General features: G+C 38.1%; 1 protein-coding gene across 1 annotated transcript in view; it reads left to right on the plus strand.

Moving 5' to 3' along the window:
- Window positions 1–26,777, plus strand: part of NUP205 (nucleoporin 205) — a 78,301-nt gene that overhangs the window by 31,961 nt on the left and 19,563 nt on the right. Inside the window, exons 16-32 of the mRNA XM_028106277.2 lie at window positions 2,460–2,559; window positions 2,988–3,125; window positions 4,258–4,447; window positions 5,914–6,034; window positions 7,804–7,885; window positions 8,165–8,329; window positions 8,641–8,765; window positions 10,368–10,482; window positions 12,378–12,527; window positions 13,107–13,178; window positions 13,528–13,685; window positions 14,209–14,289; window positions 15,302–15,493; window positions 16,136–16,403; window positions 16,494–16,592; window positions 24,434–24,582; window positions 25,813–26,004. Of these exons, the coding sequence (XP_027962078.2) occupies window positions 2,460–2,559; window positions 2,988–3,125; window positions 4,258–4,447; window positions 5,914–6,034; window positions 7,804–7,885; window positions 8,165–8,329; window positions 8,641–8,765; window positions 10,368–10,482; window positions 12,378–12,527; window positions 13,107–13,178; window positions 13,528–13,685; window positions 14,209–14,289; window positions 15,302–15,493; window positions 16,136–16,403; window positions 16,494–16,592; window positions 24,434–24,582; window positions 25,813–26,004 (2,397 nt within the window). The remainder of the gene's footprint in view (window positions 1–2,459; window positions 2,560–2,987; window positions 3,126–4,257; window positions 4,448–5,913; window positions 6,035–7,803; window positions 7,886–8,164; window positions 8,330–8,640; window positions 8,766–10,367; window positions 10,483–12,377; window positions 12,528–13,106; window positions 13,179–13,527; window positions 13,686–14,208; window positions 14,290–15,301; window positions 15,494–16,135; window positions 16,404–16,493; window positions 16,593–24,433; window positions 24,583–25,812; window positions 26,005–26,777) is intronic.

The raw sequence follows: 26,777 nt of genomic DNA on the forward strand, positions 1-26,777 counted from the left end.
TGTTGATTTAGTAGCTCTTTTGGGTTGTGGAGTCTTGGCTTAGTGGGAAAGCGTATTATGATCCGTCAGGAATGTTTGCCACCAATGGAGCCTGAGGGAGCACTGACATTTACATACATATTTGCTCTGGTTGCAACACACTCAGAACTGAACTTATATATATCATCTTATGTAATTCCAATATTACCATGAGGCAGGTACTATTAATATTCCCACTTTACAGATGGAGGCTTAGCAAGGTTAAGGAACTTGCCTAAGGTCCAGGACCAGGATTTGAACCTAGGACTCTGATTCCACATTCAAGCTCATAACCTCTAAGCTATGTAAGAGACCCTTCCAGGTTCTGACGTAATTCACTTAGTCTATAATAATATTTATTGCCTCACAGAATACGCTTGGATGTGTCTTGTAGGGACATTTCTGCTTTATTTTTATAATTTGCTGTTTTTGAACCTGTTGGGTTTCTTTGTTGTATTAGTGATTATAAAAATAATTTTTGTGCTAATTTGGGATAATTAGGAAAATGTAGAAAATATAAGAAGTAACGATATTATCCATAATCCTGTTGCCAAAGGAAGAATAACTTAGTCTTTTTCCTATACATACATACTTTAATTGAGATAATTAGTTTAGTTTGCATCTCTTTTTGGCCACTAAATATGGTATCATGAGCACTTCTTCATGCCATCAAAGATTCTCTGAAAACAGTCTCTTTAATGACTGCATGATCCTTACTTGTTTTTAGCATGGTTCATGTATTCATTCCCCTTTTGTTGGACAGTTTGTTTCTCATATTTAGTCCCAAGTAACTGAAATTCATTTTTTGTCAGTTGTTTTATGATTTTTGCTTCTCACACAGTAAAAATAAACACTGAGGGGGTGTACGTTTAAGTACTAAAATTACCTCGGTGACCAAATAATGGACACTAAGAATGGCGGTCTCTTTAACAAGATGTTCTGATATGTTTTTGCGCTTGTCTTAGGTAGCTTATTTGCCTTTTCTTAAAAAGGTCATTATGACCTAAGTGTTTAGAGCTTCAGTCAGCCATATTCTTTCCACGTTATTGTTTTTCATTCACGCATATGGACACTTCCAGTGCTGCTGTTTTCCCTAGCTACTGCCCCAGCATACTTACCCTCAGACTTTTTTCCCTCAACTTCATGAATTTTTTGCACTTGAAAGTCTTCTTCAGGTTTAACTTCTATTACTGTATTTTATTTTATTTTTTTCTTTTTTTAAGATTTCATTTATTTATTTGAGAGAGAGAATGAGAGAGAGAGAGCATGAGAGGGGAGAGGGTCCGAGGGAGAAGCCGACTCCCTGCTGAGCAGGGAGTCCGATGCGGGACTCGATCCTGGGATTCCAGGATCATGACCTGAGCCGAAGGCAGTCGCTTAACCAACTGAGCCACTCAGGCGCCCTCTATTACTGTATTTTAGAGCACTAGCTTCTCATAAAAACAGTGCTTTAGATTGAGATAAATAACATAGACTATTAGAGCCAGTGTATATATTTACCAATCCTAAAATCCATTATTATGTGGTGATAAACCTTTTTTATTTAAGTAAATGATCTTGAAATTTTGGGAAAATATAGATAAGTGGATAATTTTCAAATAATAATTTAGGGACATCTGGGTGGCTCAGTCATTAAGCGTCTGCCTTCGGCTCAGGTCATGATCCCAGGGTCCTGGGATCGAGCCCCGCATCGGGCTCCCTGCTCAGGGGGAAGCCTGCTTCTCCCTCTCCCACTCCCCCTGCTTGTGTTCCCTCTCTTGCTATCTCTGTCAAATAAATAAATAAAATCTTTAAAAAAAATAGTAATTAAAAAAAAAATCACTGTGTAGTCCCAGTTCCCAAACTCAGTCTTGATAAAATTATGTGCAGTGGAAATGATTTTAAAATAATAATTACAAAAAACACCCTAACTATAGTTCCCAACCTCAGCCTTCATAAATTCTATACAATGGATTTTTTTAAAAATAAAGTTTTAATTTTACTGTCTATACTGTTGTATGTATTTTTCCCTTGGCATAAATATTTTTCCTTGTACATTGTTTTTAAAAACGTTTTTTAACAGAAAGGTGTTAATGGGGTCATTAGAGGCAAGCCCAGCAGTGATTGAGTCTTCTTCACTTCTTTGGCTGGAGCCATAAGATGGAATACTGGTCTGGGAATAGAAGTCCAGGGCTTGATTTTCATTACCTTTGCTACTAAACTTTATGGTTTTGGGGAAGTTACTCATGCTCTGAGCTTCACTTGCTTTCTCTGTGAAATAAGAGTGATTAGATGATTTCTCAGACCCTTTACAGCTGGGATTTTTAGAGAAAATATGAAATATTTGACACTTTGGAGAAGTGTCTTCATGTTCTGGAGAAAAGTGGGAGGAATGAAAAGTCTAGCAAGGCTGTCACCTTGGACTGTTTTATTGTTACTGTAACATTTGTTTCTTTCTGTAGTGGGAAGTTGCTGAGGTTGTTTTGGAGGTGTTTTATAAATTGCTCAGAGATTATGAGCCTCAACTTGAAGATTTTGTAGACCAGTTTGTGGAATTACAAGGTAATTTAATTCTGTCACTTTCAAATAAGCTGTCAGCTATTTATAAAGCTATTTATAATTTATAAATTATAAGATACAAATTATTTCTAAGTTTATGAATTAAGTTAGAGTGTAATCTTTTTTGTTACATTATTTTAGTTATTTTAATTGTTCTGAGCAAGAGAAAATAAAGTAAAATTTCGCCAAATGAAAGACAACACTGCCTTACAGATTCTTTGATGAGTTAACATGTTGTAGGAACTAACTGCTATGAGCAAAACAGCCCTTTTGGGAATTACAGCTGTATACCGTTTGTGTCCTTGTCTTTGAATTGAAACTTGCCCATTTAGATGCCATTTAATTTACAAGTCTCATACATTACATGTAAATCAAGGATGTGACAAAAATACTAACTGACTGTCTTTTGGATTGTGTCGTGTTCTATTTAGGAGAAGAAATCATAGCCTACAAGCCACCAGGATTTAGTCTGATGTATCATCTTCTGAATGAGTCACCAATGTTGGAGCTTGCCCTTAGTTTACTGGAAGAAGGCGTTAAGCAGCTGGATACCTATGCCCCTTTCCCTGGTATGTGCCTGAATGTCTTAATGTCGTGAAAACAGTTCTCATATTTTCACTTTTTTGTAGATGGAGGGTTAAAATAGATGATTTCTGAAGTTCTTTTTCACTGTGAGATTCTCCATATGTACAGTGGTGTTTTCAGTGAGTCATGCAGTAAAAGCATATTTAAAGCGAAAGAGTACAGAGACTCTCACTATAAAACTGTGTCTCATTGCATGTTTTTTATAGGTAATTATGATTATCTTTCATTTTAATGTCTTAAACATGTCTAAATTTAAATCTAATATACTTTTTGTTTTCTTGTTCATATAGTTTTTGTAAAGGCACTTAATTAGTGCCTGGTACATAGAGTTCAATAGGTTTTATTTAATATGACTACTGCTAATTATCATCATTTATTGAGTGCTTAGTATGCATTTGATGCTTTTAAAAGCACATTTAACACATTTAATCCGTACAAGCCCTGTTATTATTAGATATTATTATTTCCATTTTGCAAATGAGGAAATTGATGCAACAAAACGGTTTCATATCTTCCCACAGTAAGTTGTAGCTCTGTGATTTGAACCTAGGCAGTTTGGCTCCACAGTCCATGTATTTTAAATTTGAACGGTGGGATTGTAGATGATCCTTGTTCAAATTCTCAGTTTCTTTATTTGCAGATTTTTCTGCAATGAGTATGTATTAGTCTAAATCAGTTTCTCAGTCTTGGTGCCATTGACATCTTGGGCCATATAATTCTTTGTTGTGGGGACCGTCCTGTGCGTTGTAGGCCTCTACCCACTAGATGCCTGTAGTGCTTTCCCAGTTGTGACAACCAAAAGTATTTCTAGGCCTTGCCAGTGTCGTCTGGGGCCTAAATCACCCGCCCCCCCCCATCTGGGAACCATTTCGCTAAATAATCAAGAAAGAGATAAGGTAAGGGAAAATGACTGAGAAGCCATTGCATACAGGTAATCTTAAGTTACGATAATTACCGTGAATTGGCATGAGTGAGTAGTTTTATGAAGTTGCTGCTGCAAGTGAACACTTGAGGGCCTTTTGAGTCTAGAACTTGTCCTTTAGCTTGTTTTCCTAAGAACTATGCATTTCTAAGATTCATGTAGAACTTTCTAACTTCAGTTTATGTTTTTTGTAGGGAAGAAACACTTGGAGAAAGCAGTGCAGCATTGTCTTGCACTTCTCAATCTGACTCTGCAAAAGGAAAATCTCTTTATGGATCTTCTAAGAGAGAGTCAGCTGGCTCTAATAGTCTGTCCTTTAGAACAGCTGTTACAGGGAATCAATCCCAGAACGAAGAAGGCTGATAATGTGGTGAATATTGCCAGGTAAGTTACATTTGTAGGTAGAAAAATGACAAAAACACGTGGGCATTCTACCTTTGATTTCCAAATCTGGTCAGATCCCTCATTCATTACTTGCGGGGTAGGGGGCTCATTTTGTTCTTGTCTTCTTTAGCCCTTCTGATTTTAATTACTCTGATGTTTACAATTTCTTTTTTCTTTCTAATGGATTCCGTATCCTAAACATTTCCAAGTATAAAATGACATTATCTTAATATTGTTTGTCTCCTGGAGAGGAACCCTCTTACACTGTTGGTGGGAATATAAACTGGTGCAGCCACTCTGGCAAACAGTATGGAGGTTCCTCAAAAAGTTAAAAAAATAGAGCTACCCTATGACCCAGTAATTGAACTAGTAGGTATTTATCCAGAGGATACAAACACAGTGATTCGAAGGGGCACATATACCCCAATGTTTATAGCAGCAGTGTCCACAATAGCCAAACAAAGGAAGGAGCCCAGGTGTCCATTGACAGATGAATTTATAAAGAAGATGTGTCTGTGTGTGTGTATACACACACACGCGTGTGCGCGTGCACACGCACGCTATGGAATATCACTCAGCCATCAAAAAGAATGAAATCTTGCCATTTGCAGCGCTGTGGATGGAACTAGAGGGTATTATGCTAAGCAAAATAAGAGAAAGAAATATGATTTCACTCATGTGGAATTTAAGAAACAAAACACATAACCTTAGGGGAAGGGAAGGAAAAATAAAATAAGAAGAAAATTAAGAGGGAGGCAAACCACAAGAGATGCTGAACTCTAGGAAACAAACTGAGGGTTACTAGAGAGGGGTGGTGGGTGGGGAGAAGGGGTGACCGGGTGATGGGCAGTATGGAGGGCACTGGATGTAATGAGCACTGGGTATTCTATGCAACTGATGAATCACTAAATTCTACCTCTGAAACTAATAAAAAATATATATATATACAGTTTGTCTCCTTTAGGGAAACTGGAAGTTTGGCGGTTAGGGGCTAGGAAGAAAACTTATCACTGTATATATCCTAGCTTCCAGTGGCTTGCTTGGCAGTATTTGGTGTTCTGTGACTTGTAGAGGCGTCACCTGGATTGCTGTCTTCAGCTTCATATGGTGTTCTCCCTGTGTGTGTGTGTCTGTTTCAAATCCCCCCCTTTTAATAAGGACAGCAGTCATTGAACTAGGGCTGTCTGTAATGACCTCACCTTAACTTGATTGACTGTCTGCAAAGACCCTATTTCCAAATAAGGTTGCTGTGTGTCCTTATTGAGCACTGTGTGTTCAGATATCAACGATTGAATTTTGGAGGGATGCAATTCAACCCATAACGGACTACATCTAGTTAGAATGGAAACCTTTGTCTCATTTACCCAAGAGTGCCATATAACCTGGTTCTAAATGTTCCTTGTAGAGAGGAGTGAAAAGCCAAAAGTTCTGTCACATTGTTTGTCAAATGTTTTTTTGTTTTAAAGATACCTCTATCATGGCAATACTAATCCGGAATTGGCTTTTGAAAGTGCCAAGATCCTCTGCTGTATCTCTTGCAATTCCAATATTCAGATAAAATTGGTTGGAGATTTCACACATGACCAGGTAACTGATTTTGGTGTTGTTATTTCTTCTGGTGCTTTCTGAGTACATACGGAAGTCATGGTGTCTGTGGAGGAATCTTACTCGTGTTTATGAAAAAATTCTGTGAGAGTAAGTATATTTATATATGGTGGTGAAGACCCATCCATGTACTGGGCTGTGTTCTGTTTTGAAGAGAACACCATCCACAGTGATGCTCCAATCGCTGTCGTGTGTGCCTGGTAGGCAGAGGGAGACTCTTGCCCCTCTGAGTACATTAAGGTGATGAGGTTTGTAAATGTGGCTTCTGCTTGTGTTCTCCATCCTTTGTCTCGCTCTGTCGGTCACTCTGACCATAGTCTGAGTGAGCCTGTACAATTCTGAACATGTCTCACTGTTGAGTTGTCTACTGTTGTGGCTTTCTGGTAACTTACATTTGTGTCACTTCATTTGATATTGTACTGTAGACAGTTTTCAGATGTTCTTCTATTAATCTAATTTATAATCTCTTTCTATTCTGAATAGCTCGGTTCTATGCTGAATAGCTACTATTGGGGAATCTACTTTTTCCTCCCCTCTTTATAGGCATTTTTCCCTTCTATCTTCATGTTAGAAATCACTGCTTTAGCTAGTTGAATTTTGTTGTGTACAGTGTTTTAGAAGGGGGACTCTTGGGGTGACAGGGTGGCTCAGTTGGTTGGGTGTCTGGCTTGATTTTGGCTCAGGTCATGATCTCAGAGTCCAGAGATCAAGCCCCATGTCAGGCTCCACACTCAGTGGGGAGTCTGCTTGAAATTCTCTTTCTCCCTCTCCCTCTGTCCCTCCCCCCCGACTCATGCTCTCTCTCTCTCAAATAAATAAAATCTTTAAAAAATAAAACAGAGACTCTTCTGGCATTTTGGATGGGACAGTTCTTCATTCTGTGTCACTCTTCCTCATATTGCAAGACTCTTAGCATCCCTGGTCCCCTGCCAGTGTCTGTCAGTACTAAACTCTAGTTGTGACAACTCAGAATGCCCCTACATATTTCGAAGTGCTGTCTGGAGTGGCAGTGCCACCCAGGTTGAGAACCACTGTCTAATCTGGCTTTTGGATAAGGTTCTTGAAAACTACATGATAGAGAGGATTGTCTTTTCATCAGAATCCTCTTTTGTTGGGCTGGCAGTCAATATATCACCCACATATTGAAGTTCCATTAATCAATTGTAAGAAAAAACCCCCACAAAAACTACCTGATAGGGGATGTGGAAAGTGAGGGTTCTCAGCTCACTCATATACATTTGAGTATGAATTATTATTACCAATTTTAATATCCTGCTAGATTCCTCGAGGAGATGGGGTAGTGTCTAATCTCTCAGCCCAGCCCAGAAACGTAAAACTGTTAATAAGCAATACATTTCTAAAGAGAGAAGATGAGAATTTTATTTTATAGTTTAGTTAAGATCTCATAGCATTGGGTATACAATGAAGAGGTCATGAGATGGCAATTTGTTATTTTTTTTTAAAAACTGGTTTGATTTTTTTGGGAAAGAAAATTAGGGAAGCAAGTTTTGAAACCAGTAAACTTAAAACATTTTTGTTTCTTTAATTATTTCTATAGAGAGCTAACTTATGGGAATTTAAGGAACTGAGTTTGCTATTAATTAAAAGCGAAACTGAAACCTAAATACTTTAGAGATTTGCCTTTTTTCTTTGTAGACAAATGTTTATAATACGTAGCATATTTATCATAGTTTCTTTAATATTTAAGAAGTTTATAATTTGTCTTTTAAAAAATCTTTATATGACCCCAGAGTGTAAGTCAGAAGCTGATGGCTGGATTTGTGGAGTGTTTGGATAGTGAAGATACAGAAGAATTTGTACGTCTAGAAGAGGGTATGTCCTCTACTAACATGTACATTTTTTACTCTTTATAAATAATATAAAGAAAACTGTTGACGGTCTCTTGGTGATACAAGAGAAGTTTGAGAATTTGCTAGCACAAACATGTAAGGCTTTCTGGAAACCTCTTAAATCTGCACTCACTCTAATGGCTGGTGAAGTGAACTTTAAGAGAATGTGGAGGTTTGGAATATAAGCTTTATGTATTTAAACTTGACTTATGTTGACTTGTTTATTATTTTATAATTTTGTTTTGTGGATTTCCACATTAAGGATCAGAACTTGAAAAGAAGTTAGCTGGAATCCGTCATGAAACAAGAATCCACATCTTGAATCTTCTCATCACCTCTCTGGAACGCAACCCACCCAACCTTGCTCTCTATCTCCTGGGCTTTGAACTGAAGAAACCTGTCAGTACCACAAACCTGCAAGATCCAGGTATAACCAGAAGACACATAGACATTGATTTCTTTTCGGTTTTATGTAGCTAAATGGTCATTCATTGAATTCTGGGCTCATGGGATAATTCACTGGAAATGAGAGGTCATATGGTAAGTAAGTCTTTAGAACTTAGATCAAGTCGACAAATTATGCTTTGGAAAATTAACATTTATTAATTTTCTGTGTCAGTATTTGAAAGTGTGTTTACAGTGGAGCATATATTTATGGAATTTAATATTTCTAAAGGGATTTTAAAGTTTTTAATGAAGAAATTTGAAAAAGCTGAACTTCTTTTTGGTTTCATGTAGGAGTGTTAGGTTGCCCTCGGACGTGCCTTCATGCCATTTTAAACATCTTGGAGAAGGGAACTGAAGGGAGAACAGGCCCGGTGGCAGTGAGAGAATCTCCTCAACTCGCTGAACTATGTTACCAGGTATACAGAAGGCTGTATTTAATAGCACTTAGTAGAAGAAATTTAACTAGATGCTTGAATATATCACAGATATGGAAGTATAACAGTAAGACTTGAGTTAAAATGAGTTCATTTGGTAGTTTGGCTAGTCTTTCATTTATAGATAAAAATCCATGGAGCACAAACCCCAAGTTCCTATAGATCTATAGATCCTATATGTCACTCCTTTGAAAAATGAGGGAAATTAGATTTTTGAGATGGATTTTGAGCTGGTAGTGTAGAAAGTGTCCGGTGGTGCCATTTCAAGTTGTTTCTTTTTGGTGAAGACAGTAGTGGATTTGGGTCAGAAGACCTCTGATTCTCATCTCTGCCCCTTAACTAGCTAAATCAGCTTGGGTGGGGCACGAAACTTCTCTGAGTTTAATGTGTGCAGCGGGCTGTTGTGAGACTTAGCTGAGAATGTAGGACTGTGGGTGAGAGCGCGATTTAAGAACCACGTGACTCCAGTGCTGGAGCTAAATGTAAAGTGGTGGAAAGTCAAATTAGTGCAAAGTTGAAACTGTACTGAGAGCTTCTGTTTTGCCTGTGTTCACTTGTGATTATTTCTTGTCTTACTCATTTTGTGTTTGAAAAACTAGGCTTTATAAGATGCGACTTGTTTCTCAATTTCAACAGCACCCTTGATTCACATTTTCAGAATAAGAAAGGCATCGTTGGCTTCTAGTGACCTGGAGCTTTTTCTTTATTATTCTCCCATTTTTCTTTTTGTAATCTGTTACAGTTTTCTCCTGTCCTCTGGCTGTCCAAACAGCCCTTCACTGTAAGTCCTGTAAGGAAAGCCTGTAATCTAGGTCTTCCTCAGAATCAAAATGAATTCTTCCTTAATGGGAGAACAAACTTGACATGCATTTTATTTATTTATTTAAAAAATTATTTATTTGCGAGAGAGAATGAGAAAGAGAGTGAGAGGGGGGAGGGTCAGAGGGAGAAGCAGACTCCCCACTGAGCAGGGATCCTGATGTAGGACTCAATCCTGGGACTCCAGGATCATGATCTGAGCCCAAGGCAGTTGCTCAATCACCTGAGCCACCCAGGCGCCCTTGACGGGCATTTTAGCAGTGCTCTAGAATTCGACATGTTTAGGTAGAAATAGTTGATAAGCTTAATCATGGACGCTAAAGGAGTTAGGCAGGTGAAGTAAGTGAAAGGAGCCAGATTTAAGACAGAAAGGTGGAGAGAGGGTGACGGCGGAGAGTCTGACAGATCGGAAAGCAGATGCGCTGCTACTCAGTATAATTTTTAGAAGTTACCTCGAGTAATTCGCTATTAATAATAGTTAAAATACTAACCTGTATGTATTAATATACTTAGGCTGACTTAAAGATTAGTTCTATAATGATGTCATCAGCACTCTCAATTATATTCCAATATGTTTTCTTAAGTTGGGGTACCAACAACTGCTTGTAACTGAGCATCTGTTTTATATATGTGTTTATCCATTTTGCTTGAGTCATTGATGGGTCTTAGTTTCCATTTAGTAAACCTTGGGTCACCTTTTATCTTAAAATTTTTAACACAGAGAAAATGATTTGGGGATTTTCTTATTTCATTTGAACTCTTTAGGTGATATATCAGTTGTGTGCGTGCTCTGACACATCCGGTCCTACTATGAGGTACTTGAGAACCAGCCAGGATTTCTTATTTTCTCAGTTGCAACATTTACCTTTTTCTAACAAAGGTAGGACATTATTTCCCCACACTATTATAACTAATTTGTAAAGTCCATGTTGAGTGATTTTTTTTTATACAACATTGGGGGGGTAGCAGTTAACAGTACTTGTGGAATTCTGGTTTCATTTTGTTACTTCGCTGCTTATTTTGGGTTGCTTTTGTAATTTGTTCTTGAGAAGCTTCAATGTTCTAGCTGTTGGCATAAAATTATTTAAAAATAGCTTGTCAAGGATAGAATTTGATGCTTACACTACCAAATAAAGATTTTAAATTGTGTTGAAGAGATAAGAAAATATATAAGATGATTCTGGAAATTTAGATTTTTTAAGTGAAGGTGCTTAATAATTAAGATCTCTTGTTTTACTTTTGTTTCTTATGTATATATTGAAACCAATTCAGGTCTTGACACGAGAAATGGAAAACTAAGTACAGTGGAAACTATAACTGAGTTTATTGACCTGACCACCACAATCCCAGGCTATGTTTTATAGGATTCTACTTTATATAATTTTCTTTTTGATCATTTTATAACAATTTTCTGAATTCATATTATATCCAGACAGTTGTAGTCTGTGGAGGTTTTTGAAGATTATTTTGTATCTTTATGTTTTGGGAAATGTAAGCTCACAGATTTCATAATAAATTTGTATTACTAGTAATTATCAGCTACTAATCTGCTTTTTAGAGTGATGGTGTGAGAAGCCCTTGGGAATTATATAATGGCAAAAAATTTTTCACTTCATTTTCATAATAAGCATGTCTTGTTTTTAGTCCTAAGATTTTGTTTATATAACAAGCTTTTTAAGAAACCCTCCTTTCTACCTAATTAGGAGGAAAAGTTAATGTCTTATCTATTACTGTATCTGTCTTTTAAAAATCCATCTGGTTTTGCTTATTGGCAGTAGAGCTGGTGGCCGTGGGAATAGTAGTATTTGGTGTATTTTATGTTTCTACTTTTAGAATTTAGGACTTCAGATCAGGCCTATTAAGGATATTGGATTCAAAAACTTCTGTAAGTGGTTCCCAATCCTAATTATAGGTTTCATTTTTGTTTTTGTTTCTGGAAAGGTTTTAGTTTGCACAGAGTGGGGAGGGGCTCGGTCCTTCTCAACAGCCGCTTTCCTCGTGGCTGCCAGGACATCATGAAGTTCCTCTCATCTTCTTGGTGTTGGTGTGTTTCTGCACTGTTTTCTTCCCCTTGCCCTTGGAGACGTTAAGCAGCTCCACAGTGCACTGCTCTCGTGGGGTGAAGCCCCACACCTCTCAGATCATGTCCCGCATGAACTTGGGGTGCTTGGTGAGGTGCCCGTGGTGGCTGTGCCTCAGCTTTCTCGTGTTCTTGGTCACCTTGTGGCCCTTGGTGAGGCCCACAGCCATAGGGTAGCTCAGGCCATGGCTGTAGCTCTTGAGTGGCTGCTGTGGTGTAAAAACCAACCCTAGTTATATGTTAAATCGGGTGTCCTTGATTATCTTCAGAGATACCGTAAAATCATGCATTGTGTATTTGTTTTAGGAAATAAAAGTCAAACTGTATGTTAGGGTTTTTTTTTTTACAAGTTATATATTTGAGAATTTTTTTTAAGTATGAAGTTCCATATTAATGTCAAAATAGGACAGACTTAGATCTATATAAAATTATTCTGGTAATGGAAACTTGATTCTCTTTTGTTCTTCATTTGCTTTGGCTTATTTTTTATAGACATATACTTGTTTATTTTTTCTCTCTTAGCATCTGTTTTTGCTTTTTTAATTTTCTTAGAGTGATAAATTATTATGATGCCAGGTTTTATAAGTTAATTGACAATGTGACATGGGAAAATATCTGATGAGTTATGGAATTTAGGTCTGTTATGATCCTGTGTTACTACTCTATGAAACTAAATTTCTGTATGTAACTTGCAGAGTATGAAATGTCTATGCTGAACCAGATGTCATGGCTAATGAAGACTGCCTCAATAGAACTAAGGGTAACTTCTCTGAATCGTCAACGGTCACATACCCAGAGGCTCCTACACCTCTTATTGGATGACATGCCTGTGAAACCGTACTCAGGTCAGTGTGTTCGTGTTGGCATTTGTTTTATTGTGCTGCTGACTGTTCTTTGTGAATGAAAGCACAACAGTCTTGTGCTTAGCATGTGATTGTAGGTCAAAGAAGTTCTTTCTGTCTTTAGAAGTTTTTTCCTTAAAACACAAAGTTTTTAAATCATCCCATAATTGCCATTTTATTATTGTTTGAAGCATCCACATTCTGCTATATTCATATCCACAAATATTCAGTGGAGTTTGTCACACTAAGCCAGCATGACCCATGATATTTTAATGTGTGTTATACATGCAAATTAAACAAGCTTTTCTAATCATCTCATTGGCATGATTGGGTCCTGCCTCTTTTGGAGTTCTGATTATCCTCTTTACAATTGTGAAGTAGATCTCCTAGGGACGGAAAGAATTAGGTGAATGTTGTTGGTAAGTCCTCATCATCTTTGCATTTCAATTATCCATTTGCGGAGGGCTCTTTGACTTAGCAACAATGACCTAGAAAAAGAAATACCTTATGTTTGTTATTTCCAAATAAATGTTACAAGTATGTTGTTGTTTTCCTGATCTGTTATTATTGATGCTCTAACAGATGGTGAAGGAGGAATAGAAGATGAAAATAGGTCTGTCTCTGGGTTCCTTCACTTTGACACTGCTACAAAAGGTAAAGACCTTTGAATCTGTAATGACTTTATACATATATGTTAAATTGCTTAAAATTTCAAGAGGTAATTATTACTCCTGTATCTGCAAATTCTGAACGGTATAGAAAAGCTGTAGAAAGGATTATTTGCCATTCAGAAATAATTTTTTTGTAATTAGGATGAATGAATGGAAAAACATTTTTGTAAATGGATATATTAGAAATAAAGTCAAATTTAGATTTCAACACAGTCTTCTGTTGCTGGACTTGCTTGAACATAGCACTGCCTTTGGGCGTGAGCTGACTACAATGGTTTGCTTTTCTCTTCACTGTCCCAAGTACAACTGAACTACTTTTTATTTATTTCTAGTACGTCGAAAAATTCTAAGTATTCTTGACTCGATTGACTTCAGTCAGGAGATCCCTGAGCCCTTGCAGTTAGATTTCTTTGATCGGGCCCAGATCGAACAAGTTATTGCTAACTGTGAACACAAGAATTTACGGGGACAGACAGTCTGCAATGTCAAGGTGAGGATTGTTTTGAAGTGTGTGCAGTATCAAGGGCTTCTGACTTTGAGTCATCGGACAAAAATAGAACCATACGGTTGTTGTTTTCTGATAAGGATATTGGTTTATTGGGCTGTGTTTTCATTTTTCAAACAGCTGGGAAATGAAACTGAATGGGCCACACTAACTTTACCTCTTTAAAAGTTTCCCCATCACCTTCCTGAGAGCAGTCATGCTGCCCAGCTATGGAATGGTTTTAGCTATGTAACTCTCTACCAGGTAAATGGTAATGGCCTCACTAATAGGAAGAAGATACCCAAGGGCATTTGCACCAACTGACCTACTACAGAGGCTCTTTGGTACCACTTAGTAATGTGAGGGGTACCTAAAGTTTGTGTCTAGAAGCTGGACAGTGCCACTTGAAGATTATATGTAAAGGTATCCAAAACTTTTCCCTCTAGGGCAGTTTATAGTAATTGGTAGAGGTATTGTTCTGTCAGTGTCTACAGTGGTCTGATTTTTCTCTCTTTTCTCAATTATATAGCTGCTTCACAGGGTTCTTGTAGCTGAAGTAAATGCCCTTCAGGGTATGGCAGCCATAGGCCAGCGACCATTACTAATGGAGGTAAGCCCCATTGAGTGTATGTTAGTTTTAACCTTTTTAAACTACTTAACTGCCAGTTAGAAAACAAAACAGTAAATTGACTTATAGCTGATTAATTAGTAAACTGCTTAAAATTAAACGTTAATGGAATCTTTCATTTTGACTTTAAAATTTTTATAAACTAAACTGAAGTTAATGTCTGGATGCCAGAAGAAATAAAATCTTATTCTGCTACGCTAGTTAAGGATTTGCAACCTGTCCATATTGTGTATTAGACTTCCCTTGCTCTCTGTCAGGGAGGGAAGAGAGAGTCATTTGTCATCACAGGTGGGGAGTAATGGTAAGAGGTCAGATGGGAAGAACCACATACGTGGAGACACAGCTGGCTAGGCCAAAGCAAGAGGCAAAGAAATAAAAGATGTGTCAAGGGAACATGCCCTTGACCTTGAGTTTTAGGCAACTAGCGCTCGAGAGTAAGTGTAAGTAGACAATACAAAGAGAAAGTGGGGTTAAAAAGCTCATTTCTACCCCTGTCACCTCTGCTTATTGGCATGCATGTGGAAGGTTTCCAAAGTGTACTAAAAATGTATTCAGATGAACAGAGTTAAAAATAGGACTCTGTTGGGGCTCCAGGCTGGCTCAGCTGGAGAAGCATGCGACTCTTGATCTCAGGGTGGTGAGTTCGAGCCCCACATTGGGTGTAGAGATTACTAAAAAAGATAAATAAACTTTTATTTATTTTTAAAAGATTTTATTTATTTATTTGAGAGAGAGAGTGCCCTCGTGCACGAGTGGGGGGAGGGGCAAAGGGAGAGGGAGAAGGGGAAGCAGACTCCCCTCTGAGCGGGGAGCTGGATGTGGGGCCTGATTGCAGGATCCCAAGATCATCACCAGAGCTGAAGTCAGACGTTGTTAACCAACTGAGCCACCCAGATACCCCAATAAATAAACTTTAAAAGAAAATGGGACTGTATTAATAAAAGATATTATTTGCCCATGTGTTAACCTTGTGATTCAATTTCTGTGGCTTTAGGAAATCAGCACTATACTTCAGTATGTGGTAGGAAGAAACAAATTGCTGCAGTGTCTTCATGCAAAACGGCATGTGTTAGAGTCATGGAGACAGCTGGTAGAAATTATACTGACAGCTTGTCCCCAGGACCTCATTCAAGCAGAGGATCGACAACTGATTATTCGTGATATTTTACAAGATGTGCATGATAAGGTGACGTACTTCCTAAATGGCTTCCTAAACTTCCTTATTTCTTAATTACTTCCTTTGCTGAACAGATATTTGTATACCATTTAAACACAGTTTGCCACCATCCTTCCCCCCCCTTTATATGAGGAATAAATAGAGCTGTGCACTGGCAGTGTTGAAGACTTTCCTTGAGAAAGGCTTCTGTACAGTAGTGGCTCTCAACCAGAGTATATATCATTATCTAGGGAGCTTTTTAAAAATATACAGGGATAGATCCCACCCTGGACATACTGGATGGGACACTCTGGTGGTGAGACCATTTATGTGAATTTACATTAAAATACTCCCTAAGGAATTTTGATAGGAATCCTTTCTTGTTAAGAACACGTGTTACCAGCATCATGTTTAAATTTCTTTCTATATATTAGCTTTTTTTTTTTTTAGGTATTAGTTCTATTTTATTTTTTTTAAATAATTTTTTATTGTTATGTTAATCACCATACATTACATCATTAGTTTTTGATATATATTAGCTTTTATTTGCTTTGAACAGTGCCATTCCATTTTTACATTCTTATGGTATTTGGAAAGCTAAATGCATATAAAACTCGTAATGACTGTAGCTGAAAGCGCAGTCTTCACTCTGATTTGTCTTTCTGCTTTAAGGTCCTGGATGATGAAGCAGCGCAGGAGTTAATGCCGGTGGTGGCAGGTGCCGTGTTCACCCTGACTGCTCACCTAAGCCAGGCCGTTCGCACGGAACAGAAGCAACCACTAGTCTTGGGACCCAGAGAGACCCATTATGCTTTTATGCTTGAGAGTTCTTTCACCCCCGCTCCTCCTGCAGAGAACCCCGTGGTGGGTTTTGCTTCTATTGGAGATTCTTCGCTTCACATTATATTGAAGAAGCTCTTGGACTTCATTTTGAAGACAGGTCTTTTCATCTAAATTTCTTATAAATTACACCTTTTGTATTGGTTTTACCTTTAATTTGAAAAGAGACTTTTACTCTCTGTCTCCCTAGGTGGCGGATTCCAGCGAGTGAGGACACACCTATATGGCTCTCTGTTGTATTATTTACAGATCGCCCAGAGACCAGACGAACCAGACACATTAGAAGCAGGTAGAACTAGACACATTCCTAATCTTTTCTGTTTTAGTGATTGGTTACTTTAAATTTAAAAAAGGCCCTTTTCCATCTTTGGCTAAGCAAAGCTGTAACAAATTGTTGAGTCTTTATGGAATCGTTAAAGCGCCTACTCTGAAGTCAAGGAAGAATGTTTAATTTTCTAAAATTAAGAAGATAGTACAAGAGTACTATAAAAACAAACCCTGAGATACCACTTTAGCTTATATATATTTTTAACTCCCTCTATTGTCTATGGTCGCACTGAACAATATGCGATACTTAGTGTGTCCATGTCTTTCTTCCCTTTGCAGTACATCACAGTGCATATCTAGTTGAATCTTTTCTTTCTTTTTTTCTTTTTAAGATTATTTATTTATTTATTTGATAGAGAGAAAGCACAAGCAGGGGGGGAGTAGGAGAGGGAGAAGGAAGGCTCCCCGCTGAGCAGGGAGCCTGATGTGGGGCTCTGTCCCAGGACCCTTGGATCATAACCTGAGCTGAAGGCAGCCACTTAACCGACTGAGCCACCCAGGCGCCCCTAGTTGAATCTTTTCAAATGACTTGTTCCATAATATGGAAACATTTATTTCCCCACTTGCATCATTCATAGGCACTTCCATTATTTCTAATTTTTTTTTAAAGATTTTATTTATTTATTTGAGAGAGAGAATGAGAGATAGCATGAGAGGGAGGAGGGTCAGAGGGAGATGCAGACGCCCTGCTGAGCAGGGAGCCCGATGTGGGACTCGATCCCGGGACTCCAGGATCATGACCTGAGCCGAAGGCAGTTGCTTAACCAACTGAGCCACCCAGGCGCCCCTAGTTGAATCTTTTCAAATGACTGTTGTTCCATAATATGGAAACATTTATTTCCCCGCTTGCATTATTCATAGGCACTTACATTATTTCTAATTTTTTACTGTCAAGAAAGTGCTGCATCAAATATTCTTTTATATGCCTGTGTATTTTTCAAGAAGAATCTTTCATGGTGAAATTTCCATGTGAAAGAGTATGCATGTTTTTATTTTAGTAGGTTCTACCAAATGGCATTCTACCAGTTTGAAGTCTCATCAATAGTGTGCATGTGTCTTTTTGTACTAATGTGAAGTTTTTCTTGGATAAATCCCAAGAAGTAGAATTTCTTGGTCAAAGGTAATACCTATTTAAAAATATTGATAAATCCACTTTCTAAAATATAATTAGCATTTTTAATTAGGAGTAATAACCTGGACTCTTTGGTCTCTGGGTATGAAAAATATTTTTAACCATCCAGCAGATGACTATATAATACGCTACACCAGAGTTATTCTGCTATTTAAGAACTTGTCATAAGTACCTTTTGGTAATGGACTCCTGGTATCCTTCTGAGAACCTTTATAAGTATTTGCTATTTTGTACACAGATTTTTATTTTTTTTAATATTTTATTTATCTGATAGAGACACAGCGAGAGAGGGAACACAAGCAGGGGGAGTGGGAGAGGGAGAAGCAGGCTTCCCGCTGAGCAGGGAGCCCGATGGTGGGCTCGATCCCAGGATCCTGGGATCATAACCTGAGCCGAAAGCAGATGCTTAACGACGGAGCCACCCAGGCGCCCCTGTACACAGATTTTTAAAAAACCACTCTGTATGTAAGACCCAGATCATCTCATATTATTCTTACTGGCTATATATTTTTACATGTCTTTCTTAGAAGGTAACAATAGCCAAATGATATATTTATAGAAATGCCCTGCCCACTTAAAAAATGCACAAAAATATTTCTTTTTTATTTTTATTTTTTTTAAGATTTTATTTATTTGTGAGAGAGAGAATGAGAGACAGAGAGCATGAGAGGGAGGAGGGTCAGAGGGAGAAGCAGACTCCCTACTGAGCAGGGAGCCCGACGTGGGACTCGATCCCAGGACTCCAGGATCATGACCTGAGCCTAGGCAGTTGCTTAACCAACTGAGCCACCCAGGCGCCCCACAAAAATATTTTTATTTTATTTTTTTTTAAAGATTTATTTATTTATTTATTTATTTGAAAGAGAGAGAATGAGAGAGAGAGAGAAAGAGAGAGCACATGAGAGGGGAAAAGCAGACTCCCTGCCGAGCAGGGAGCCCAATGCAGGACTCGATCCCGGGACTCCAGGATCATGACCTGAGCTGAAGGCAGTCGCTTAACCAACTGAGCCACCCAGGTGCCCCCCACAAAAATATTTTTAAAGTCATTAAATAATAGTTGAGAGAAGCTTTTTAAACAGATAAGAGCTTTTATAAAGAGAGATAGTAATTCCACTCTCTGCTCCTCCCACCTTCCCCATTTTTCTCGTCTAAAACTTTTGTAACATTCTGTTTAGTAGAATATGGCAAAATCACCACATAACCACTAGGTGGCGCGCCACAACATTGCTTTTTATAAGGCATCATTATCAAGATGTGATAAAGTAGTAGGACCACGTGGGGCGCCTGGGTGGCTCAGTCGGTTAAGCCTCTGCCTTCGGCTCATGTCATGATCCCAGGGTTCTGGGATCGAGCCCTGCATCGGCCTCCCTGCTCAACGGGAAGCCTGCTTCTCTCTCTCTCCCACTCCCCGCTGTCTCTCTCTCTGTCAAATGAATTAAAAAAAAAAAAAGTAGTAGGACCACGAAAGAAAATTCTCCTTTGTTTTTATTTTCAAATGATCGGTTTTCAGAGTAATTTCATCCCTTAATTAGTTTTTTTACCACTTGATTGCTGCTTATTTTGACTTACTTTAAATAGCAAACTATTCCCTAGATACTAGTGTTTTTAAGTTTCAAATTAGACATATTAAATTCAGAGTGGTTCAGTTGGTTGAGCATCCGACTCTTGATCTTAGCTCAGGTCTTGATCTCAGGGTCTTCATTTCGAGTTCCACATTGGGCTCCACACTGAGCATGGAGCCTACTTTAAAGAAAAAAAATATTAAATTCAATAAATATTTATTGAGGGCCTTTTTGTATGTGTATATTTTGACTCTGTACTTACTTTCTATTTTGTTTTAAAACAGAAACTGAATTTTTAAAGTCTGTATACTTATTTTTCCATACCACTTTTACTTTATTTATTTATTTATTTATTGTTTAAAGAGTTTATTTTAGAGAGAGAGAGAGAGAGAGCACACACAAGCAGGAGGAGGGGCAGAGGGAGAGGGAGAGAGAGAATCTCAAGCAGGCTCTGCACTGAGCACAGAGCCCAACACGGGGCTTGATCTCAAGACCCTGAGATCATGACCTGAGCTGAAACCCAAGAGTTGGACGCTTAACCGACTGAGCCACTCAGACGCCCCTACTTTATTTTTAACATAACTATGTATACTGAATTCTAGGCAGCTATTTTCCCTGTTTTGTTTAAAAGGAATCTGACTTACAGAGACGAAATGACTTGCTTGTCTGTGACAGATCTGAGATTAGAATTCAGTTTTCTCAATTTGTAATAGAATGTTGCTTTTCCTGACCAGATCTTCATCTTTTTTGTTGTTGTTGTCTTTTTGCAATTTGTAATTTTTTCCTTTTAATTTGATAGATAATACCTACCAGCAATGTATTTGTAGCTCATGTTATAAAGGATTAATTTCTAGTTTGTAAAGAACACCTACAAATCAATAACCCAGTAGAAAAATGGGCAAAGGTTATGAGCTTACAGTTTAGGGAAAAGGAAATCAAATGGCTCTTAAGCATATAGGTAGCTTTCTGAAAATCCCTATTGGTAGATTCCATCGCCTCGAGCTCACAATGCAGATCTGGGAAGGAACAAAAGCATATATTCTTTGAGTAAATTCTTTGGAAGATTCTTATATGTCTTTCTAGTTAAGAACAGTATAGTTAAAATCTGACATTGCTTTTGCGTATGTAATCCTTAGGGGTTAGTTGACAAGAGTTGACATCATGAATATCTCTCTTTGTCTGTATTCTTTTCACCTTTTATTTTCTTTTCTATCAGTACCACTAGGAGAAAATATGGATAATTTGACCAGAGCCTAAATGTTTAATGTGAAGCACCATTGTTATATTCTTAATTTCTTTTTTTGGTTTATTTCTTAAGCCTTAGTATTATAAAAATACTTCACATTTAAAGACAGGTTGATAATTACAAAGATACACATTTTTTAGTGGGTTAATATTTTCAATAGAAGTTTATTTATAAAGCCATTTTATGAAGTCATGCTAACACTTTGGAGCAGAGAGTGTAGTACATCTTTCTTAGTTTTATCTCCACGAGATTAGCTCTGTTTGAATGTTCTATTGTTATCTCAGTAAAATGGATTATATTGCTTTTAAAACAGATTCATTAATAACTTTTCATTTTCTAGGAGCTTATCATCCAACTTTATAGCTGATTGATATAGCTGTATGGAAGATATTCGTTCAATTACTTAATTTTAAAATTGTTTAAATTGTTGCAATCTTAAACACTTTTATTATAAGCTTTTCTCACATGTTCGGTTATTTATTTAATATTATTTTTTAAGTTTTTTTTTTTTTTTTTTTGACAGAAAGAGACACAGCGAGAGAGGGAACACAAGCAGGGGGAGTGGGAGAGGGAGAAGCAGGCTTCCCACTGAGCAGGGAGCCTGATGCGGGACTGTTTAATTATTTTTTAAGATTTATTTATTTGAGAGAGAAAGAGCTCATGTGTGTGCCCATGAGTGGAGGGGAGGTTGCAGAGGGAGAGAATCTTCAAGCAGATTCCCCACTGAGTGCAGAGCCCAACACGAGGCTCCATCTCACAACCCATGAGATCATGACCTGAGCCGAAACCAAGAGTTGGATGCTCAACCATCCGAGCCACCCAGGCGTCCCATGTTTTAATTGTTTTAAATTGGCTTTTCTTTTCCCTTAATTTTGACAAGTTAATGATATTTAGTTTTACACTTTATTTATAAGTAAGCATTAGAAATTGTCATAATTCTTTTGCGCTCTTGTGACTTTTGAGCAAGAATAATCTTTTTTTTTTTTAAAGATTTTATTTATTTGAGAGAGAGAGAGAACAAGTGAAGGGGAGCGGCAGACGGAGAGGGAGAAGCAGACTTCCTGCTGAGCAGGGAGCCCCATGTGGGGTTCGATCCCGGGACTCCAGGATCATGACCTGAGCCGAAGGCAGATGCTTAACCAATTGAGCCACCCAGGCACCTCTGAGCAAGAATATTGTTCTTTATGAAACCGTAATATCAATTCATCTTTTTTAAAAAGATGGTTAGAAAAGACAATCTGTTGGGCACCTGGGTGGCTCGGTAAGCATCTGCCTTCGGCTCAGGTCATGGTCCCGGGGTCCTGGGATCGAGCCCCACATCAGGCTCCCAGCTCGGCGGGAAGCCTGCTTCTCCCTCTCCCACTCTCCCTGATTGTGTTCCTTCTCTCGCTTTGTCTCTCTCAAATAAATAAATAAAATCTTAAAAAAAAAAAGACAAGACAGTCTATTGCTTCCTGCCTTCGCTTGCACAGGCGTTGCTCTCCGGAGCACTCCCTAGGAAATGTCCAGTACGCTGATCACCTCAGTATCTGCTTCCTAAGGGTCCCAGCTATCACCAGCCCTGCCTTGCATAAGTCATGAAATACATGAGTATTAGTAATCATTATTTTCTCTGAGACTTCAAACTAGGAGGGAGTAAAGACTAAGGAGGATGTCCTGCGTATAAGCAAGGGAGAAGGTTGATGGCAAAGTCAAGTAGAGAGGGTAGGACCATATTATTGATGACTTTGAAAATGAAATTGCAGTGTTAGTTAGAGGTGGTTGGATTAAGCAGTTGGTAGCCATTTTTAATTATTGAGAAATGTGATATGAAGTTGGTATTTAGAAAAGCTTGCATGGCAGTGATTTATAAGGTATGTTGGAAGAAGGGACGGTTTGGTGTATAAGAAACTAACTTGGTGGTTTCTAATGAGCTCATTTACCCTCTAAAGATGGAAGATTTAAAAGAAAGTTCTAATTAAATTGCGGACTTAGAATTTTCTTATTTCTAGGTGGTGCTGTTAATAAATAGTATGTGGAACTTGGAGATCTTATTCACAGTTTGAAAATGAAAATCAAGTTATTTCTATGACACCTATCCTGGTTTCTGCAAATCACTGCTTTCAGTTTTCACTGTGAAGCCCTAGGGGTATCTCGGGTATCTTAGGGGTTTTGTGGAAGAGTCTGTGGAGTAATGTTCCAGCAGCCCTCTACCCTCATTTCAGCCATGTTTGAAATATGCAATTTGTGGCTAAAACAAACTATAATGTGGTGGCTTTCAGACTTTTACTCAAAACCTTTATTCAAACAGAATTTTGTGGCAATCCTATGTGTAAAGTAGAAAAAATGCCATAGCTCCTCAGACTGGGTTTTTTTTTTTAAGATTTTATTTATTTATTCATGAGAGACAGAGAGAGAGAGAGAGAGAGAGGCAGAGGGAGAAGCAGGCTCCCAAGGAGCAGGGAGCCCGATGCAGGACTCGATCCCAGGACCCTGGGATCATGACCTGAGCCGAAGGCAGACGCTTAACGACTGAGCCACCCAGGTGCCCCAGACTGGGTTTTTGAATTACCCATCCTGAGGGCATCTGGTGGCATTCCTGGGACAAAGTTCTGAACTTTCTCTAAGCTGTTAGTCTGTCAGTAATACTGGTGCTACTGTGCTAACGACTGGGCTAAATACTGGGAGACTAGTGGTGGACAAAACAGAATCCCACTGTAACACCGCCTGAGGTCTTGGTAAATCAGTACTATGCAGAAAATACGACAGTACTGTGTTGTATATGTGTGTACGTGTAGGGAGTGCTGGAGGTAGTTGAGAAGTGGTATTAGAGGCTGCAATGATGAAGAGGAGGCAGCTATGCTAAGACCCGAGGAAAACCGTGAGAGATCAAAGTGCAAAGATCCTGAGACCAAAGTGGTAAATTGCAGGGACAGAAAGGCTCGTGTGGTGGCCGCTGGTGGGAGAGGTGAAGAGTGGAAGATGAGGCAGAGAAGTAGATGGGACCATATGACCTAAGGAAGTGACATAGTGAGAGATGTAAAAACCGTACCCTCCTTTGACACTATTTGAGATTAAAAATAAGTATGACAAATAAAATTCATAGTAGTGGTAAAAATACTTAGGGAAAAAATATTATTAATACTGGAAGTTTGCCTGCTGCAAACTTTATAATGGAGTGTAGGCCACATTGTGGATTAACTCTTATTTTTCATGATGAAGCCTGCTTCATTTTTATTCTCCATTCTGATCAATTCATCTTGAGAACTTTTCCCTAATTTTGAAAGATAGCTGCTATGTAGTAAAAAAGTCATAGGATTGGCTTCAAATATAGGTCATGGCTTTATGTAATATATTTTTGAAGCTTTTCTAGAAGGTTTACATGAATCTCATGTTAAAATGTATGAGCATATCTTTAATTATCTAAATTGCCATCATACAAGGTATACTTTTTCTTTTAATAAGTATGTCAATTAAAAAATATAAAAGAATGAAGTCATCTGATTTTTTGGGAAGCAGATATTTGTCTACATTGTACCTGATTTTTTTAGCCACATTTCTCATAGATCCCAGTAAAGGATGAAAACAGATTGGTTAGCAAAATGAACACAGGATATTGGTTCTCTTGTAGTCTCATAATTCATCTTGATTTCTTTAAGAATAGTTAGTTTATCTTTTTCCTAATACCATTGTTATCTTAGTGTACATGGAACGTGTGCACTGGGTCCCTGAAGTTCATCTACCTGGATCCATTGGTTGGTGGGCCTTTGGGTACATGCAGTAATGGAGGGATTTTTTTCTTGTGTGTATGAGGTGTAATTACTCAGTTACCAAACTGTTTTTTATTGGAGTGTTTTAAATATTTTCTTTTATAACCCTTTTAGCCAAGAAAACCATGTGGGAAAGGCTGACAGCCCCTGAAGATGTATTTAGTAAATTACAGCGAGAAAACATAGCCATCATTGAGAGCTACGGCGCTGCCCTCATGGAAGTGGTCTGTCGAGATGCCTGTGATGGTCATGAGATTGGAAGGGTACAGTAACTCCCATTTAGTAGAGTAATTAAATAAATATTTTGGCTTATTAAGGTACAAACTTCATCAACTTTCAAATGCATGTTGCATATTGAGAATTGTTTTCTGTAATATATTTTAGTGAATTTTCTTATTTGTTGTGATTTGGCATTTCTATTGTCTATTCATATGTTTTGTTTAATTCTGTTCAGAATCTCAGTTTGTTCTGAATCTTCCCTCAGAATAATCTTTGTGCTGACTCTGAGGTTGGCCCTACACTGGTAGAAATGCTGCTAAAGGAAGATCTTGGTTAAGAGAATGCTGGGTGCACAGCTTTTATACTGAATATGTCTTTCTCTGCTTTGTGGAGGGGAATTTGCATTTCTATTTCTTTAAAATACTGTGTCAGACTGGTGATAGTGCAGAGAGAAGGTAACTTCCTGCTAGTGGAGAATTTCATAGCATTTGAATCATACACAAGTGATCCTGGAACAACGTGGGTTTGAACTGCGTAGATTTGTTTGACTGGTAGAGTACAGCACTGTAAATGTATTTTCTCTTGTGATATTCTTAATAACATTTTCTTTTGTCTAGCTTACTTTATTGGGAGAATACAGTATATAGTACATGGAACATAGAAAATATATGTTAATCTACTATGTATGTTACCAGCAAGGCTTCGGGTCAACAGTAGGCTGTTAGTAATTAAAGTTGTGGGGAGTCTAAAGTTACACGTGGTTTTTCCACTGTGCTCCTAAAGCCCGTGTTGTTCAAGGGTCAGTTGTATTTGAAGACCGTGGGAAACGAGATTTTAAGAAATAGGATAAAATACAAACTGTGTAGAAAGTTCTCAGTTACGTTGAAAAAAGTTTAAGTGTGTTTATGCATTGAAAAAAAACTGGGAAGAGAGAGACCAAAATGGATTAGCAGTGTTTATCAGACCACATATTTTCTATATGCTTTTCTCCGTTTTCTAGGTTTCCTGTAATGAGCATGTAAAACTTCACAATTAGGAAAAAAAGCTATTTTAAAAAGTCCCTTTCCGCCTTTTATTGATAAATCGAGATTCTGTATACATAGCTTTCAGTTTCTCAAAAACAAAACAAAACAAAAAACAAAAAAGAAAATGTTATTTTAAGCTACCATCCCTCTTGTAAGAAGAGTTCTAAGTGTTTTCACATAAAGTCAGTTTCTGTCGATGATTTTGGTGGCCGTCTCCGTGTTTCGGACTGTGATTTGTTCTTCCCTCAGATGCTGGCACTGGCTCTACTTGATCGGATTGTCTCCGTAGATAAGCAGCAGCAGTGGCTTTTGTATCTTTCTAACAGTGGCTATTTGAAGGTGCTTGTGGACAGCTTGGTAGAAGATGACCATACTTTGCAGAGCTTACTAACTCCACAACCTCCCCTTTTAAAAGCCCTTTATACTTACGAATCCAAAATGGTAAGGCTTTATATTCATTTGAAGTTAGATCAACAGCTCACTTCCTCTTAGAGCTATAGCTGTATTAAAGGACATTAATGTGGCTGCCATTTTGAATATTTCCATCTTTTAAGGAGTTTGAAATTTGGAACATGTGTTAGAAATGCATCTTCTAAGCATGCCAGGTTGAGTTGAAGTGATCCTGAGAGGGTTGGTGGGTAATGGAACTGCTGCTCGCTCAGGCTGCTGCTGCTGACGAATGATAGGACACTCAGTCCTCTGAGGAGAGCAATGAGCAAAATTGTCTCTTCACAATAAAATTCAGATTCTGTTAGTTGCCTGGTGAACATTCTAGTGTAGATGTGCTGGTTCTAGTTTAACACAGGATTTTCAGTACAGTATATAATCCATTATCTCCTTTCCTCCAAATTTGTTTTCTGTTTCCTCCTGGTTGCAAATACTACAGTGTCACAATAACAGGAGCACTGAAGTCTTAGATTCCTTATTAAAGTTCTTTTCCCTCCTTTGTTTATTCCATAAGTATTTATTAAATACCTACTACATGCCAGGTGTGGCACTAGGTACTAGAGATACAGTTGTGTGCAAAACAATCTTCCCTGCCCTGCATATGCCCACATGATGATAAGAGAAACTATAGTTGAGTTGAACACTTACTTCATGCCAAGGCACTGGATGCGACATTTGAGATATACGGTGCCGTTCAGTCCTCACAGAATCCTGTGAGAACTGTAGTGTGTGCCCCTGCATAGCTAGCTCAGAATTTCTCTTCAGTA

The sequence above is a fragment of the Eumetopias jubatus genome, unplaced genomic scaffold (assembly GCF_037043125.1).
Source record: "Eumetopias jubatus isolate StellerSeaLion01/CBP00866 unplaced genomic scaffold, mEumJub1_p1.0 scaffold_14, whole genome shotgun sequence".
Taxonomy (NCBI): domain Eukaryota; kingdom Metazoa; phylum Chordata; class Mammalia; order Carnivora; family Otariidae; genus Eumetopias; species Eumetopias jubatus.